General features: G+C 42.4%; 1 protein-coding gene across 1 annotated transcript in view; it reads left to right on the top strand.

Annotated features, from left to right (window-relative positions):
* Nucleotides 1–13,807, top strand: part of SPOCK1 (SPARC (osteonectin), cwcv and kazal like domains proteoglycan 1) — a 532,754-nt gene that overhangs the window by 315,270 nt on the left and 203,677 nt on the right. Inside the window, exon 5 of the mRNA XM_063292278.1 lies at nt 145–277. Coding sequence (XP_063148348.1) covers nt 145–277 — 133 coding nt within the window. The remainder of the gene's footprint in view (nt 1–144; nt 278–13,807) is intronic.

Raw genomic sequence — 13,807 nt, 5'->3', positions numbered from 1 at the left:
TACTTGGAAAGTACTTAGAGAAGCCAGGATTTGAAATGGATATTACCCTACACAAAATGTAGATTGTTTTTAGTTATGTAGAGGCTGATACTGCAAAGAATCATTTTTCAGTCTCTAATCTCTCCTTTTGCACATCTCTCACAGCCTTCGGCAAAAGAAAGGAAACCTTCCCCAAAGGCATTGGACTGGATCATCTAATTTAGTTAAATGCAAGCCATGCCCTCTGATGCATGCCAGCTCTGTTTGTGGCTCCGACGGACACACTTATACCACCAAGGTAACATCATCTAATAATGAAAACATGTATGGTAATTCATCCATGAAAGTACTATGAGAAATGTAAACTTATATGTGTGTAGCTTTTTGGCTTGAACTACTTGATTAATTTGTTTTATGAAGGATTGGGGATAAGGAAAACCTTACTTTGCCACTGCCCCTGTACCAGATCACTGAGCGAAGTGCAGTATCTCACACTATTTTTGACGTTTCTAGTGCTCCACCGAAGTGGAAGGGCTTTTTAGGGTTTGCAAAGCTACCAGATTTGATGCCACAAGACGAATAACATTGATGCAGAGAAAGAAGAGTTGACTAAATGTGCATGTTACTTGAATCTTTAACTTACTCTTGTGCCATGTTTCATTTTATTTCTTGTGCAGCTTAACACACTGAAAGATATGATACTGTACTGCATTCATATTGATCATATGCATTGCTGTTAAAAATTTAAAATCTGGGAAATATAAAGAAATCTGGTAGTGGAGAACGTAGCCATCAGTCCTTTGCCACTGTCCAATGTCCAATCATTCTCTGATAGCTGTACTGCTGTACTGGCACTGCCCCCCGCACCCCCTCAGGGGGATAGGACCTATTAGAGTAGTCTGCCCCAGTCAACTAATGGACTCTAATGGGTTCCAGAGGAAAGTTGAGATTTTCCCTGTGGATCTGGTGGGCAGATCAACTGAGGTCTTAGTTGCTACCTGGACTGGGCACGTGACAAGGGCCTTAGCTTGAATATTCTAGGCATCTGGTAGATAAAATCATCAGATTCACTCAGAATTAGACTCTGACTGAGCAAGTTCTACTGAAGTGATGGAAGTCTTATGTGGTTATCTGGCTTGTGTTTGAATGTGAAACTCCTAGGAAGTGAACAAGATGCTCAGGACTGTTAACCTGACCACCTGTTTATTAGGTCCCTGCCCTCTTGGCTTGTGAAGTCCTCCCAGGAGGTGGTGCGTGATTGATTCTGTGCAGTAATATCAGCTGTGCAGAGGGATGGCCTGGTTTGCTGGTGGTACGTCTCTCTCCTTAAGAGGATGTTGCTGGATCCAACAGTTCTGGACAATTTTTACCCAGTCTCCAACCTTCCCTTTCTTGGGAGGGTTATTAAGAAGTCAGGTTATAGCTTCAGAGGGCCCTGGAGGAAACAGATTATCCAGACCTGTTTCAGGTTGGGACATAGTACAGAGATGGCATTATGGTTGATAGTTTATGGATGACTTCTGGCAAAGCCAGGGTGGGGTGGTGCTACTGTCCTGATCATCCTTGCTCTTTTAGTGGCTTTTGATACTATCAATCATGGAAGCAGGAGAGAGACTGACCTGAGCCCCCTAATGGGTGAAGTGATATGGGGTTTGACAATCTCCTGTTTCTTGTTTAATATCTATATGATGTACTTTATTTTTTCATTGTGGTTGTAAATTTGTTTTTAATATTGTACACCACCCAGAGGTGCTATGGAGTTGGGCACCTTTACAGATACGAGAAACAAATAAAAATGAATTTTATGGTGCATATATAACTCAATACTAGTGTACACTGTTTAGTTGTTTTTGAGTTACAGGCATTAGGGTAAGGGTTAGGCATACACCAAATAGCTAAGCAAGTAAGAGAATTTCATATCCAAGAACAGATTGCCCAGCGGATTGTTTAAAAACAACAAAATTATTCATGCCTTAGGTATCAATTGAGCAAAAGAAAATCACCTCCTTAGTAATATGCAATTCAGGCACTATGCTACTTTATAAGTGGAATTAAGACTTCTGTGTTCTCTACTGTATCTGATGTTGGGTTAGTTAGTCATATTCAATTAGTAATGTACATGATTTGCTCTATTCATAAAGCCTTTCATTGTGCACAGTCCCTTACAATAATAATCTTGATTCCATAAAAATACAGATGAAAAGGTAAAATGCATAAGCTCAGGCAATATAGAAATGCCTCCATAAACCACTTTCTTCCTATCTTTGAATTATTAGTGCTTGTCTAAAAGATTAATTCCACAACATATATCATACTGTAAATCTCTGTGTGAACTCCAGTTTGGGAAATGAGCCATAGCTAAAAGGTAAAACACATGCTTGGCAAGCAAAAGTTTAATTCCTTCCTAGATGCTTCCTGTTTCCATTCCCACCCTGAAAACCTAACATGCCCCACAAATTAATTCACCCAGCAGTGTCTGCGGAAGAGAATCAAAACAGTCAAGATAGTGGTTGCAGCACCATCACTGAAGCTCTGCCTCTTCCCATGTGTGACTGACACATGTGCAAAAGCAGCCAGGTTTCTATTGTGATACCACAATCACCATCTTACCTGCTTGTCCACTCCTTGTGAATACCACTGAATCCACCCTTTCCAGTGAAGTAATAATAATACTAACCTCATTGCTTTATGCTGCCCTCCAGAAGGTTGGGAGGCTGAGTTGCAACACCAGACTCCCTGACTTTAAGGCTGTCAGGGAGCAGGAATGGGACAATTTTCTGTTTGTTAGAAACAAGTAATAAAGACCTGAATGGACAAGTAATCTGTACAATGGCCATTTACAGAATTGCTGAGATATCTGAGCAGAGGGTCAAATAACCTTGCACTGAAGAACTAATTAACACATTTGGTGATCTTGTCCAGGACCAAGATGTTGTTATCCCATGTTAAATTGACCCATCAGTTTACATTTTCCCTCTCCTCCTGTTTATCAACCTCCTACCCATCTTCTGCCATACACAAGCATTTCTTTATATGCCTAGGATATAATGCATCTGAGGAACAATTTTCTGCCATAGTAAATTATTTTCTTCTCCAATGCTCTTCATTGTAAGATCATTTAAATTATTTATTTCAGACTTTTGTCTACAGGTTTTCTCACCCTTAAACTTTATTCTTATATGTGCATTAGTGGGTGGTACAGTTACAATTTCAGGTTCAACAAGCTCCATTAAAAAAAAAAAACCACAGCTACTGATGAAAGGTATATCAATTTTGATTACTGTCATATAAATCATAATTGCCAAAGAAATTGCAGGTGTTTTTGCAGTCGCACCAACAAACCACAAAGAAAATAGAATGAAAGATAGATTTCTATTCTTCCCTGACTATATCTCTTATCTTCTGAGCCACTTAGTCCACAATCATATAAACAAGTTGGGACTGACTTGATAAATCAGTCAGAGCCTTTTGTTGTGCACTCCAGCAATCTGTTTCACAAGCTCAGTAGATCTTTACTGAACAAGTCAGGCTGAGTGCCAGTTCTTTCAGAAAGCCTTTTGATTATTTACTATGGAATTCAAAACCTTTGAATTCCATAGTAAATAATCATTGATATTGTTAGTTCATCAGCTTTCTTCAGCTTAGTTTTGTATCTAGTAGACATAATAAGGCATATATTAATTTATGTTCTTCTCCCATTTTGTGCTTAGCATGTTGGTAACTGAGATAGGGAATATTACCTGGCAGGGTAAAAATCTTGATACAGTAATTGTGGAGATACAAAGTCAGCATCACACCTATTGGTTGTACCCTAGACCTATAGGCACTCTCTGTACGGTCTTTGTGATATCTCTGCCTTCAGAAGAAGTGGGGTCAGCAGATGCAAATCCCAGTCTCTGCATGCTCATTCTACCACAATATGGGGCTGAGGCTTCGTGTATTGATGTGTATAAACAGAGCTGACTTCTCTGTATCTGTACATAATTCAATTAATTCCATTTCAGTGATTTGTGATACCCATGAAGATTATAAAGAAACTTTTGTAAAACATTTGTTTTATTTCCAGTGTTTGCAAAATGAAGCAAGGATAAATCTCTCTTTTTTCCTTTTACTATTATCTTATATTACTTCCCATCTGTTAGCCAATTATTCTTTCCATTGCTTTCAGTGTAATCAGACACAGAATTCTTATGTTATTACTTGTTTTTTCTTCTGTTTCACATCTGCAGCAATTTCCCTCAAAATTTGGATTCAAATTTTTTGTGGTTACTATGTAATGAGTAATAATGTCCTGATGGGTATTTCAGCCGCAGCTACCAACAGTTAACATTTTTTTAAAAAAATGCATCAAGAAAAGAGTTTATGGCAAACTGGGTTCCTATAGTAACATTGATTGTAGATGATGCAAACCAGGCCTTAATGATGTAACCTTAATTCAGGCATGTATTTGTAGATGCACAGATGCCCATACCATTGTCAACATCACTGTAATGCCAGTATCTGCAAAAGCTCATGTATCTTGCACAGGCATCTGCAGAAAGAAAACCTTCACACATGTAGCTGTACATGCATTGATTCAAGCCAGGTTTCTTCCCTCAATGCATCAGCACTGAGCACACTGATGTTTCCAGGAGTGAATCTGAGTGAATTGACAAGAGTGGAGGGCTCCAGGGAATTGCAAAAAAATTGGAAGTGCAGTTTGCCATGGAGAAATTGCAGAGTTCTATTCTGTCTTGGATCTAGAGGTATTATCCCAGGAGCTATGGTTTGAAAACACTCCAGAGACTTCAGAAATGGATCGTGACAGTAGACAGAGGCATACACAATTTTTTTTTATGTTTCAAATTTAATTACCGCCCATCTCACTCAAAGAGTGGCTCTGGGCATTTAAAATAAAACAAGAATAAATAATCATTAAAATACAATATAATAAAATCATATTTTCAAACAAAAATATAATCCAAGATAAAAAGGTAAAAGTAAAGGTTCCCGTTTAGTCGTGTCTGACACTAGGGGGCGGTGCTTATATCCGTTTCATGGCTGAAGAGCCAGTGTTTTCTAAAGACACTTCTGCAGTCATGGGGCCAGCATGACAGTCACAGAAAGCTGTTACCTTCCCGCCGAAGCGGTATCTATTTATCTACTCACATTTGCATGCTTTTGAATTGCTAGGTTGGCAAGAGCTGGGGCGAGCGTGGGAGCTTGCTCCATCACGTGGCACTCGGGTGTCAAACCGCCGAACTTGCAACCCTCTGGTTGACAAGCCTGGTGTCTTAACCACTAAGCCACCGCACCCCTATATAATCCAAGATAGGGGTGTTAAAACTGTCTTGATTTACAGGAGCACTTTCAGGGTGCTAACCACCCCCAGGGTTGGTTACTTCTCCTCACGCCCCATGTGAGGAGGAGTAGAGTAGGAGCAGAGCCTGGTCTTCACTTCTTTCTGGAAAGCCAGGAGAGTGGGAGCCAGCCTCACCACTGGGGAAGAATGTTCCAGAGGGCAGTGCCACAACAGAGAAGGCTCTCTTCCTGGGCCCAGCCAATCGACACTCTCTCATGGACAGTGTCCATAACATGCCCTCTCTGCCTGACCAGGTGGGACAGGTTGATGTGAGGGGGTGGGACAGGTCAATGTAATGGGGGTGAGGCGATCCCTCAGGTAACCTGGACCCATGCCATGTAGGGCTTTAAAGGTAATAACCAACACCTTGAATTGGACCCAGAAGCAGATTGGCACCCAATGCAGGTCACACTGCAATGATGTTATGTGTGCCCTCCTTGGGGCACCCAAGATTTCTTGCACAACCGCATTTTGAACCAGCTGTAGCTTCTGGATACCCTTCAAAGGTAGTCCCATGTAGAGCACATTGTGTAAGGATCTGACACAATTGACTCAATAATGACCTGACTCATGCATTCATGTAAAATGCAGATTTCAGATTTATTGTAGATGTGTACAGGATGGAAGCAAAAAGCCACGACTAAAGATTCCCACGCAAACTACCTAATTAAAAGCAAACAGGCAAGACAGAACCCCCCTCCACATTCCATCCCCCCTTCCACCAGCAGTCCGGCATTCCATTTCCAACCATCTCTGGCTGATACAACCTTGGAGTTCATCATCAGACGAAACGCTATTCTTTCCCACTCTCAGCAAATCTCCCCCTCCCATCTGGTGCTTGACACGTGTTGATTCAACTGGCAGAAAACACGATCAAACAATCTACCAGTTCTTTGATTGTGGGTTCTGACATACTACCCCTCCTGAAAAAGATAACTAACATGGTTAATACATATACTGAAACATATATACAATAAGGCATGACAATTAGGATTTAGGTTTGTTAGGATACTTTGCATAAAACTTCTTGAGAAGATCTGGGGCTTTAACCTGACGGCTGTCTACCCACTCACGGTCAGGGAAATATTTCCAGTGGATTAAATATTGCAATTTACCTCAATGTTTTCTGGCATCTAATATTTCTTTTACTTCAAAATATTGTTCCCTGTTTATCATCATGGAAGTAGGGGGTGGTTGTTCAGGATGCCATTGAGAAGCACGCTTTAGGAGGCTGCAATGGAAAACAGGATGGATTCATTTCAAGTTCTTTGGAAGTTTTAACTTGATAGTCACCAGGTTGATGATTTTTTTCAATTTCAAAAGGCCCCATGAACTTCGGACCTAATTTCTTTGATTGTTGCAAAGATAGCAAAAATTTGGTGGATAAATATATTTTCTCTCCCACTTTAAACTCCCATTCTGGAGTCCTTTTGTTGTCAGCATGCTTTTTATAACTCTCTTGAGCAATGGCAATGGTTTTTTGAATTATCGGCCATTGGGCCCTTAATTGCTTCATCCACTCGCTGGCAGAGTGGAACTTACATGGTTTTTGTGGTAGCTTGGGAACTGGTACAAATTCTTGGCCATACACTATCTGAAATGGAGACAGTCCCGTGCTTTGGTGCACAGAATTATTACAAGCAACCTCAGCAAATGGCAGTAAATCTACCCAGTCGTCCTGTTGGTAACTTATGTAACATCTTAAAAATTGCTCTAAGGTGGCGTTCAAACGTTCACAACCTCCGTCCAGTTGCAGATGGTTCAAGGGTGACAGGGCTTGGGTGGCTCCAATTAATTTTAAAAAACCATCTCCAAAATTGTGAGGTGTACTGGGGCCCATGATTGCTCACTGTCCTATCAGGCACCCCATACAGTCTATAGATATGCTGAATAAAAAGCTTTGCCAGTTACTTGGCAGTTGGCATGCCTGCACATGGGATAAAATGAGCTTGCTTAGAGAAGAGATCTGTCACAACCCAAATTACAGTCCTCTTTTTACTTTCTGGCAATTCCCCTACAAAATCCATCGCAACTGCCTTCCAGGGTTTGTGGGGTTAGCTACTGGCTGCAATAAGCCTTGAGGTTTTCCCCCTTTCTTTTTTGACATGGCACAAACTGGGCAGCTAGCCACATAGTCCTTAACATCCTGCCTCAGACTGGGTCACCACAGTTGTCTGCGAAGTAAGTGCAGAGTTTTTACCAGACCAAAATGGCCAGCCGACTTGGCATTATGACTATGCATCAGAATTTCCTTACGTAAGGTCTCTGGTACATAAATTTTACTCTCTGCCCACCATATCCCATCTTTCTCTGTTAGAGAGGATTTATTTTCATGTAGCCAGGAATCATCTGTGTGTTCTCTAATTAGTTTCTCTTTCAAGTCAATAGGCACTTTCGCTTTCTCTACTTTCGCCTGGCTCTGAGTAACTATTGCCAAGCCTAATTGCTGTTTGGGAAACACTGTATCCACTACTTCCTCTTTTGGGCTATTATGTTGAGGCAAGTGCAAAAGAGCATCCACCAGAAAGATTTTCCCCCCAGGCAAATACTTTAGAGTGAAATTGAACCTGCTGAAAAAAGCCCAGCAGATTTGTTTGGCGTTCAAACACCGCCTGGTTTTCAACGCTTCCAAGTTCTTATGGTCAGTCCAAACCTCAAAAGGCTCTGCAGCCCCTTCCAACAGATGCCTCCAGGTCAATAAAGCCCAGTGTACTGAAAATGCCTCTTTCTCCAAAACGCGCCACCTGTGTTCCATCTCAGTGAACTTCCATGACAAATAAGCACATGGCTGCAAATCTCCTTTCTCATTTTTCTGTAAAAGTACAGCTCCAATTGCAACATCAGAAGAATCAGCCTGTATGATGAATGGTTTCGTGGGATCAGGGTGGTGCAAAATGGGTTCTGCAGTAAATAATCGCTTTAAATTGTCAAAGGCTGCTTGGCACTCTGGGGTCCAAGTTAACAGTGCACCAGGGCTTTTGGCTTTTTTCAACTCCCTGACGCCTTTAGTCTTTAACAATTCAGTAAGCGGCAATGCAATCTGAGCAAATTGGGGGATGAATTGGCAATAGAAATTCATGAACCCCAAGAAACTCTGTAATTGCCTCCTGGTTCTAAGGGCTTCCCATTCCAGCACATATTTTACTTTAGCTGGATCCATCTCAATGCCCTTGTTTGACACTCTATACCCTAAATAGTCCAGTTGCTTCTTATGCAATTCACATTTAGACACCTTAGCATACAATTTAGTGTGCCTAAGTTTTTCCAACACTTTGCACACCAGTTGAATGTGCTCTTTCTCATTTTCTGAATAGATTAAAATATCATCGAGATACACTAAGCATCCATTATACAGGTACTCATGTAACACTTTGTTATCAACTGCATGAACACTCCAGGTCCACCTTTTAATCCAAATAGGAGAACCAGGTACTCATAGCTTCCTAGAGGGCAATTGAAAGCAGTTTTCCCCCTCCTAGATGCGTACTCTAAAGTATGCCTCCCTCAGATGCAGCTTTGTGAAAATCTTTCCCTTCGACAGATGAGACAACATATCTTTCATCAGAGGCAGGGGTACTGGTTCGCACTGCAAATTGCATTCAAACCTCTATAGTCCGTGCACAGTCTTAAAGAACCATCCTTCTTTGTTCTAAATAGCACTAGCGCAGCCATGGGAGAGTTAGCTGGATGAATGAAACCCCTTGCCAGGTTTTTGTCTATAAACTCGTGTAACACTTCCTGCTCCTTCAAAGACATAGCATATATTTTGGGTTTGGGGAGTTTCGCCCCTGGCTCAATTTCTATGGCACAGTCTGTCTTCCGATGGGGGGTAATTGGTCACATTCGGCCTCTCCAAACACCTCCCTCAAGTCCTGATAGGATTCAGGAATCAAATCATCATCAAGGGTTGCGTCCCTCCCCATCTCTGTTGACACTGCTGCCAAGCCCCTGGCAGCTCCCCTCTCTTCTTCTTGGTTTCCCGCATACAGTCCATTTTTAAATTTAATCCTCTCTGTCATCCAATCCACATGAGGGTTGTGAGCCTTCAACCAGGGTACTCCCAAAATTATTGAATAATTAGCTATGGCTGTGACTATGAATTGGAGGATTTCTTGGTGGGTGCCCACTCTCTTTTCCACCTCTTCAGTATAGAACATCGCTGGGACCCCAGTAGCCTCAGAGCCATCCAGCTGGTTAAACACTACAGGCTCTTTCAATTTCTGGATCTTCAATCCTAACACATTCACTATGGCAGGGTGAATTAAACACTTAGCACACCCTGAGTCCACCAGAGCATTTAGATCCGTGCTCTTATTTCTCCCTAAAGTCCTTAACTACACCCCCACCACCACGCAGTTATCTCCACTCACCACTGCTTTTCTGCACCCCTTCTGTCCAGCCTTCCTGCTGGTGCCCATCAAGGCAGGCCTGACTTGTTTCCCGCCAGCAACTGGGGTTCATCCAAGGAGTCCACCTTGGAAGTCTCTGAGCTGATTACTAGTCGCAACACTTCACTGGCCACTGCTGCTTTCCCTTGGCGGTGGAAGACTTGGCAGGCTTGGGTTCGGCTTTGGTGATGGGGTGGGGGGTTGGCTAGAACAATCCACAGCTCGATGACCTCCTTGCCCACATTTAAAACATAATCCCTCCTTCAAACGATAATCCTTTTCTTCGTCCCAGGTCTTTCATAAAGGCGCCCTTGAGGCCGTGCTACCCCATGGGGTCATTTTCTTGATTGGTTTTTGAAACTGACACTGTTTCTTCAGATGAATCTGCTGATTCTCCACCATTCTGGCTAGACAAAGCTACTCTTTCAGGGTTTCTGGGTCGCCCCTGGCCATGCATCAGTCTAAAATGTCAGGCTGCAATCCCATCTGGAAAAATTCCACTTTGAGCGACTCCGGTCAGTCAGTCAAGCTCCCTGCCAGGCTCTTAAATTCCATGGCATACTCAGTCACCAACCAATTCCTTTGCCTCAGGAACTGCAGACTGGTCTTAGCTTTCATCCTGGCCAGGGGGTCTTCAAACTGGTCTCTCATGGTTGTCATAAAATCATCAAAATTCTGCAGTTCCGGTGCCCTGGCTTCATGCAAAGCCACCATCCATTTAGAGGCTTTTGCTTCTAGGTGCGTGGACACGTACCTGACTTTCACTTCATCAGAATGAAAAGTGTCCCCAAATTAATCCATAAATCCACTCACGTGAGCCAGGAAGCAAGCCAACTCATTCGGGTCCCCCCCGAACTTCACCCTTAGATCACAGAATGACTTTGGGCTTTCAGCTCGTCACATCAGTCTCAGAGCTGGCTGGATTTGAACTCATCTCCTTGCTGACTGATATCATGGTTGAGCCAGGTCAGCAGCTTCCTCTCCACTTGACTGGGAATGCTCTGAAGTCCCTGAGTCATCTCCTGACACCGACACCAACGGAGCACTCTCCAGGGTGGGCACTGCGCGACTTAGGTGACTCACCAGACCATCCATGGACTCCTTCAAGCTGGCTACTGTACTGGCCACCAACTGCACTTTGTGCTTCAGCCTGGCCAGCCGCTGCTTGGTCAGCAGATCTCTGCTCCTCACCTCCTGCTGAATCTACCTCCAACTCTCCGGTGTTCTCTCCACCCCGTCTCCTACCCCAAAAGTCCAGCCAAGCTTGGGTTTCTGTAGGAGGTCCTTTTCCACCCAATTATCGGAGTCCACGAAGGGAGGTTGGGTTGTTTGTGGCTTCTTTGCCTTCAGCTTAGCTCACTTCTCCTTGACTTTTCCTCCCTGGGATTTCGCCCCCCGACCTCTCATAGCCATCGAGGTTCCAGCAATCGTCCCAGAGTTGTCTTCTTCTGCAATCACCCCTTCCAACTTGGGCTGCTCAGCCTCTTCCATTTTGCCCAAATAGGACAGGAAAAAAAAAGTTAACTTTCCTCAGAGAAGATAGCTTCTCCTGGTAAAGTTAGATTTGGTACAGACGTGCCTTTATGTAAGGATCTGACACAATTTACTCAATAATGACCTGACTCATGCATTCATGTAAAATGCAGATTTCAGATTTATTGTAGATGTGTACAAGATGGAAGCAAAAAGCCATGACTAAAGATTCCCATGCAAACTACCTAATTAAAAGCAAACAGGCAAGACAGAACCCCCCTCCACATTCCATCCCCCCTTCCACCAGCAGTCCGGCATTCCATTTCCAACCATCTCTGGCTGATACAACCTTGGAGTCCATCATTAGATGAAACGCTATTCTTTCCCACTCTCAGCAAATCTCCCCCTCCTGTCTGGTGCTTGACACATGTTGATTCAACTGGCACAAAACACGATCTACCAGTTCTTTGATCGCGGGTTCTGATACATTGCAGTATTCTGTATGGGAAATGAGCAGAGCATGAGTGACTGACTGGCTCACAACACAGTTGAGCCAAGGCCCTCCTGGCAGGAGTTGTGAGTCCAGGAGGACCCCCAGATTCTGCACTGGGTCTGTCTTGGGCAGTGCAACCCCATCCAGAACCAAAGATGGTAAACTCCCAGATACAGAGGAGCCCCCAACCCACAGCTGCTCCATCTTACCAAAATCTTGCCTTTTCCTCACCTCCAAGCTCATGAAGAGATCTGTGTGTTGCATCATAATTCCACTGCTTTCAAAACACAACCCAAAGAGCAGATGGTTCCCTAACCATCTCCATGTCCAGAATGATTGCTGTGATTCTCCTGTATTCTGCTATACTTTTGAGTCATTATTACAAAAGTCATGCTCCAGTACTTTTTCCTAGATCACAAAGGCAGGTGAAGACAGTAGATTGCCTCTGGCTTTAAACAGAATTTCAGTGATCCAGTGCATAGGGACAAGAACTTAAAGTGGCATCAGGGTTCTCAAAACATCAAATTTTTGCTTGGCTACTAAAAAGCTCTGTGCATACGTTGGCATGACTGGTCAATTTTCTGGGTGAGTAAATTCTATTAAGTCCCAGAAACTGTCATTTGCCATTTGAAAACTGCAACAAGTCCATTAGTAAATGGACTCAAGGCCATTTTTAAGGCAACTTTCACCAACCTGATTCCCTCTGGATTGCAACTCACAGAATTTCCAATCAGCATGCCCAGTAGCTGGGGTAATTAGGATTCTAGGATTATAAACCTAATATAGTTGAAGAGAAACAGTTTGGGGAAAGCTGCACCAAGGAGAAATGAAAAGCTGATGAGGGAAATACAGCCTCCCCCCACCCCTCGCCCACCCACCCGAAGTTATCCATGTGGGCCTCTGAATTGCTAGCTTTTATGAGTTTGGCATTTATTTCAACTGTTTGACTTCACACAAGGTTTCGTTTCCCTGCAATCTAAATTGTTTCAAACAACTGCTGTGAAACTAAAGGTCAAGATTTAATGTCCTAGCAAATAAAATGTTGATGATTGTAAGTAATTATCAGGTAATTCTAGTGCCTGCCCAAAATTTCAGGGAATGTTTTAAGCTTCAATGAACGAAGACCTTAATGAGTCTGACAAAATTCAGAGCAGCAGAAGTGGCATTTATGGATATTGCTGTTTTGAATTCTAACCCAGAAAAGCAGTGCATCTGACCGGGTGAAGATAATACTGTAGTATCATAAATATAGCTTCCATGTGAATATGGTATGTAGAAAATTAGTCGCCCCACAGAGGCTAAACTTATCAGAAGATTTATGAAATTATATTGGCATTTTTAATATGAACTCTAGTGCAGAATCTTTTATACATTTCTTTTTACAATTTATTTATAAAGAGGTCCATAGGTTTAATATGACTTTCTTTTTCTTTAAAATTTCTAGAGCCCACTTTAAAAGGTGGAAATATTATTCTGTCATTGTCTTCTAACCCTCTCAAATCTTGAGTCACGATGAAATTCTTCTACCATGTCATGGAATCTGATTTTCAATCCATCATTTCTGATATAAAATATTGGATAAAATTCTCTGAATTCCATATTCAGAAACAAAAATTAATCTGGACCATCCACTTTCTTCATGTAGTTTCTAATATCTTGGGGTCATATAAGGGTTTTCCAATTTCCTTCTTTATTATAAACCAAGAAATCCCACATGTAGTCAATGTGTGATCCAGTGTGGTGTAGTAATCAAAGCACTGGATTACAACCAAGAGAACCAGGATCGAGTCCACCCTCAGCTATGGAAACTTACTGGTGACTTTTACCCACCCATTTCTCTTAGTCCAAACTGACCCAAAAGTTTGTTGTAAGGATAAAATGAGAAATACCCATGTGTTTCTGGATAAAAGGCAGGGTTCAAATGTCCCCAAAGCTTTTTTTTTTTTCCCCTTTGACTCTGAAAAGACATATCAATTCAACAAATAAACTGGTCAGTAAATGGGTCTGCTGGCAAAGCTTTGCTCATCACAGGAGAAAATGGGGAGCTTTTGACTATCCAGCGGCCAAGACAGTCGCTGGCTCTCTAATAATAGCATTCCAACTCATTAACTAGATTTTCTGCCTGAATAATTT

Source organism: Candoia aspera, chromosome 2 (genome assembly GCF_035149785.1).
Source record: "Candoia aspera isolate rCanAsp1 chromosome 2, rCanAsp1.hap2, whole genome shotgun sequence".
NCBI lineage: Eukaryota > Metazoa > Chordata > Lepidosauria > Squamata > Boidae > Candoia > Candoia aspera.
The sequence above is the reverse complement of the archived record's forward strand: the minus strand, read 5'-3'. Positions and strand labels throughout refer to the sequence as shown.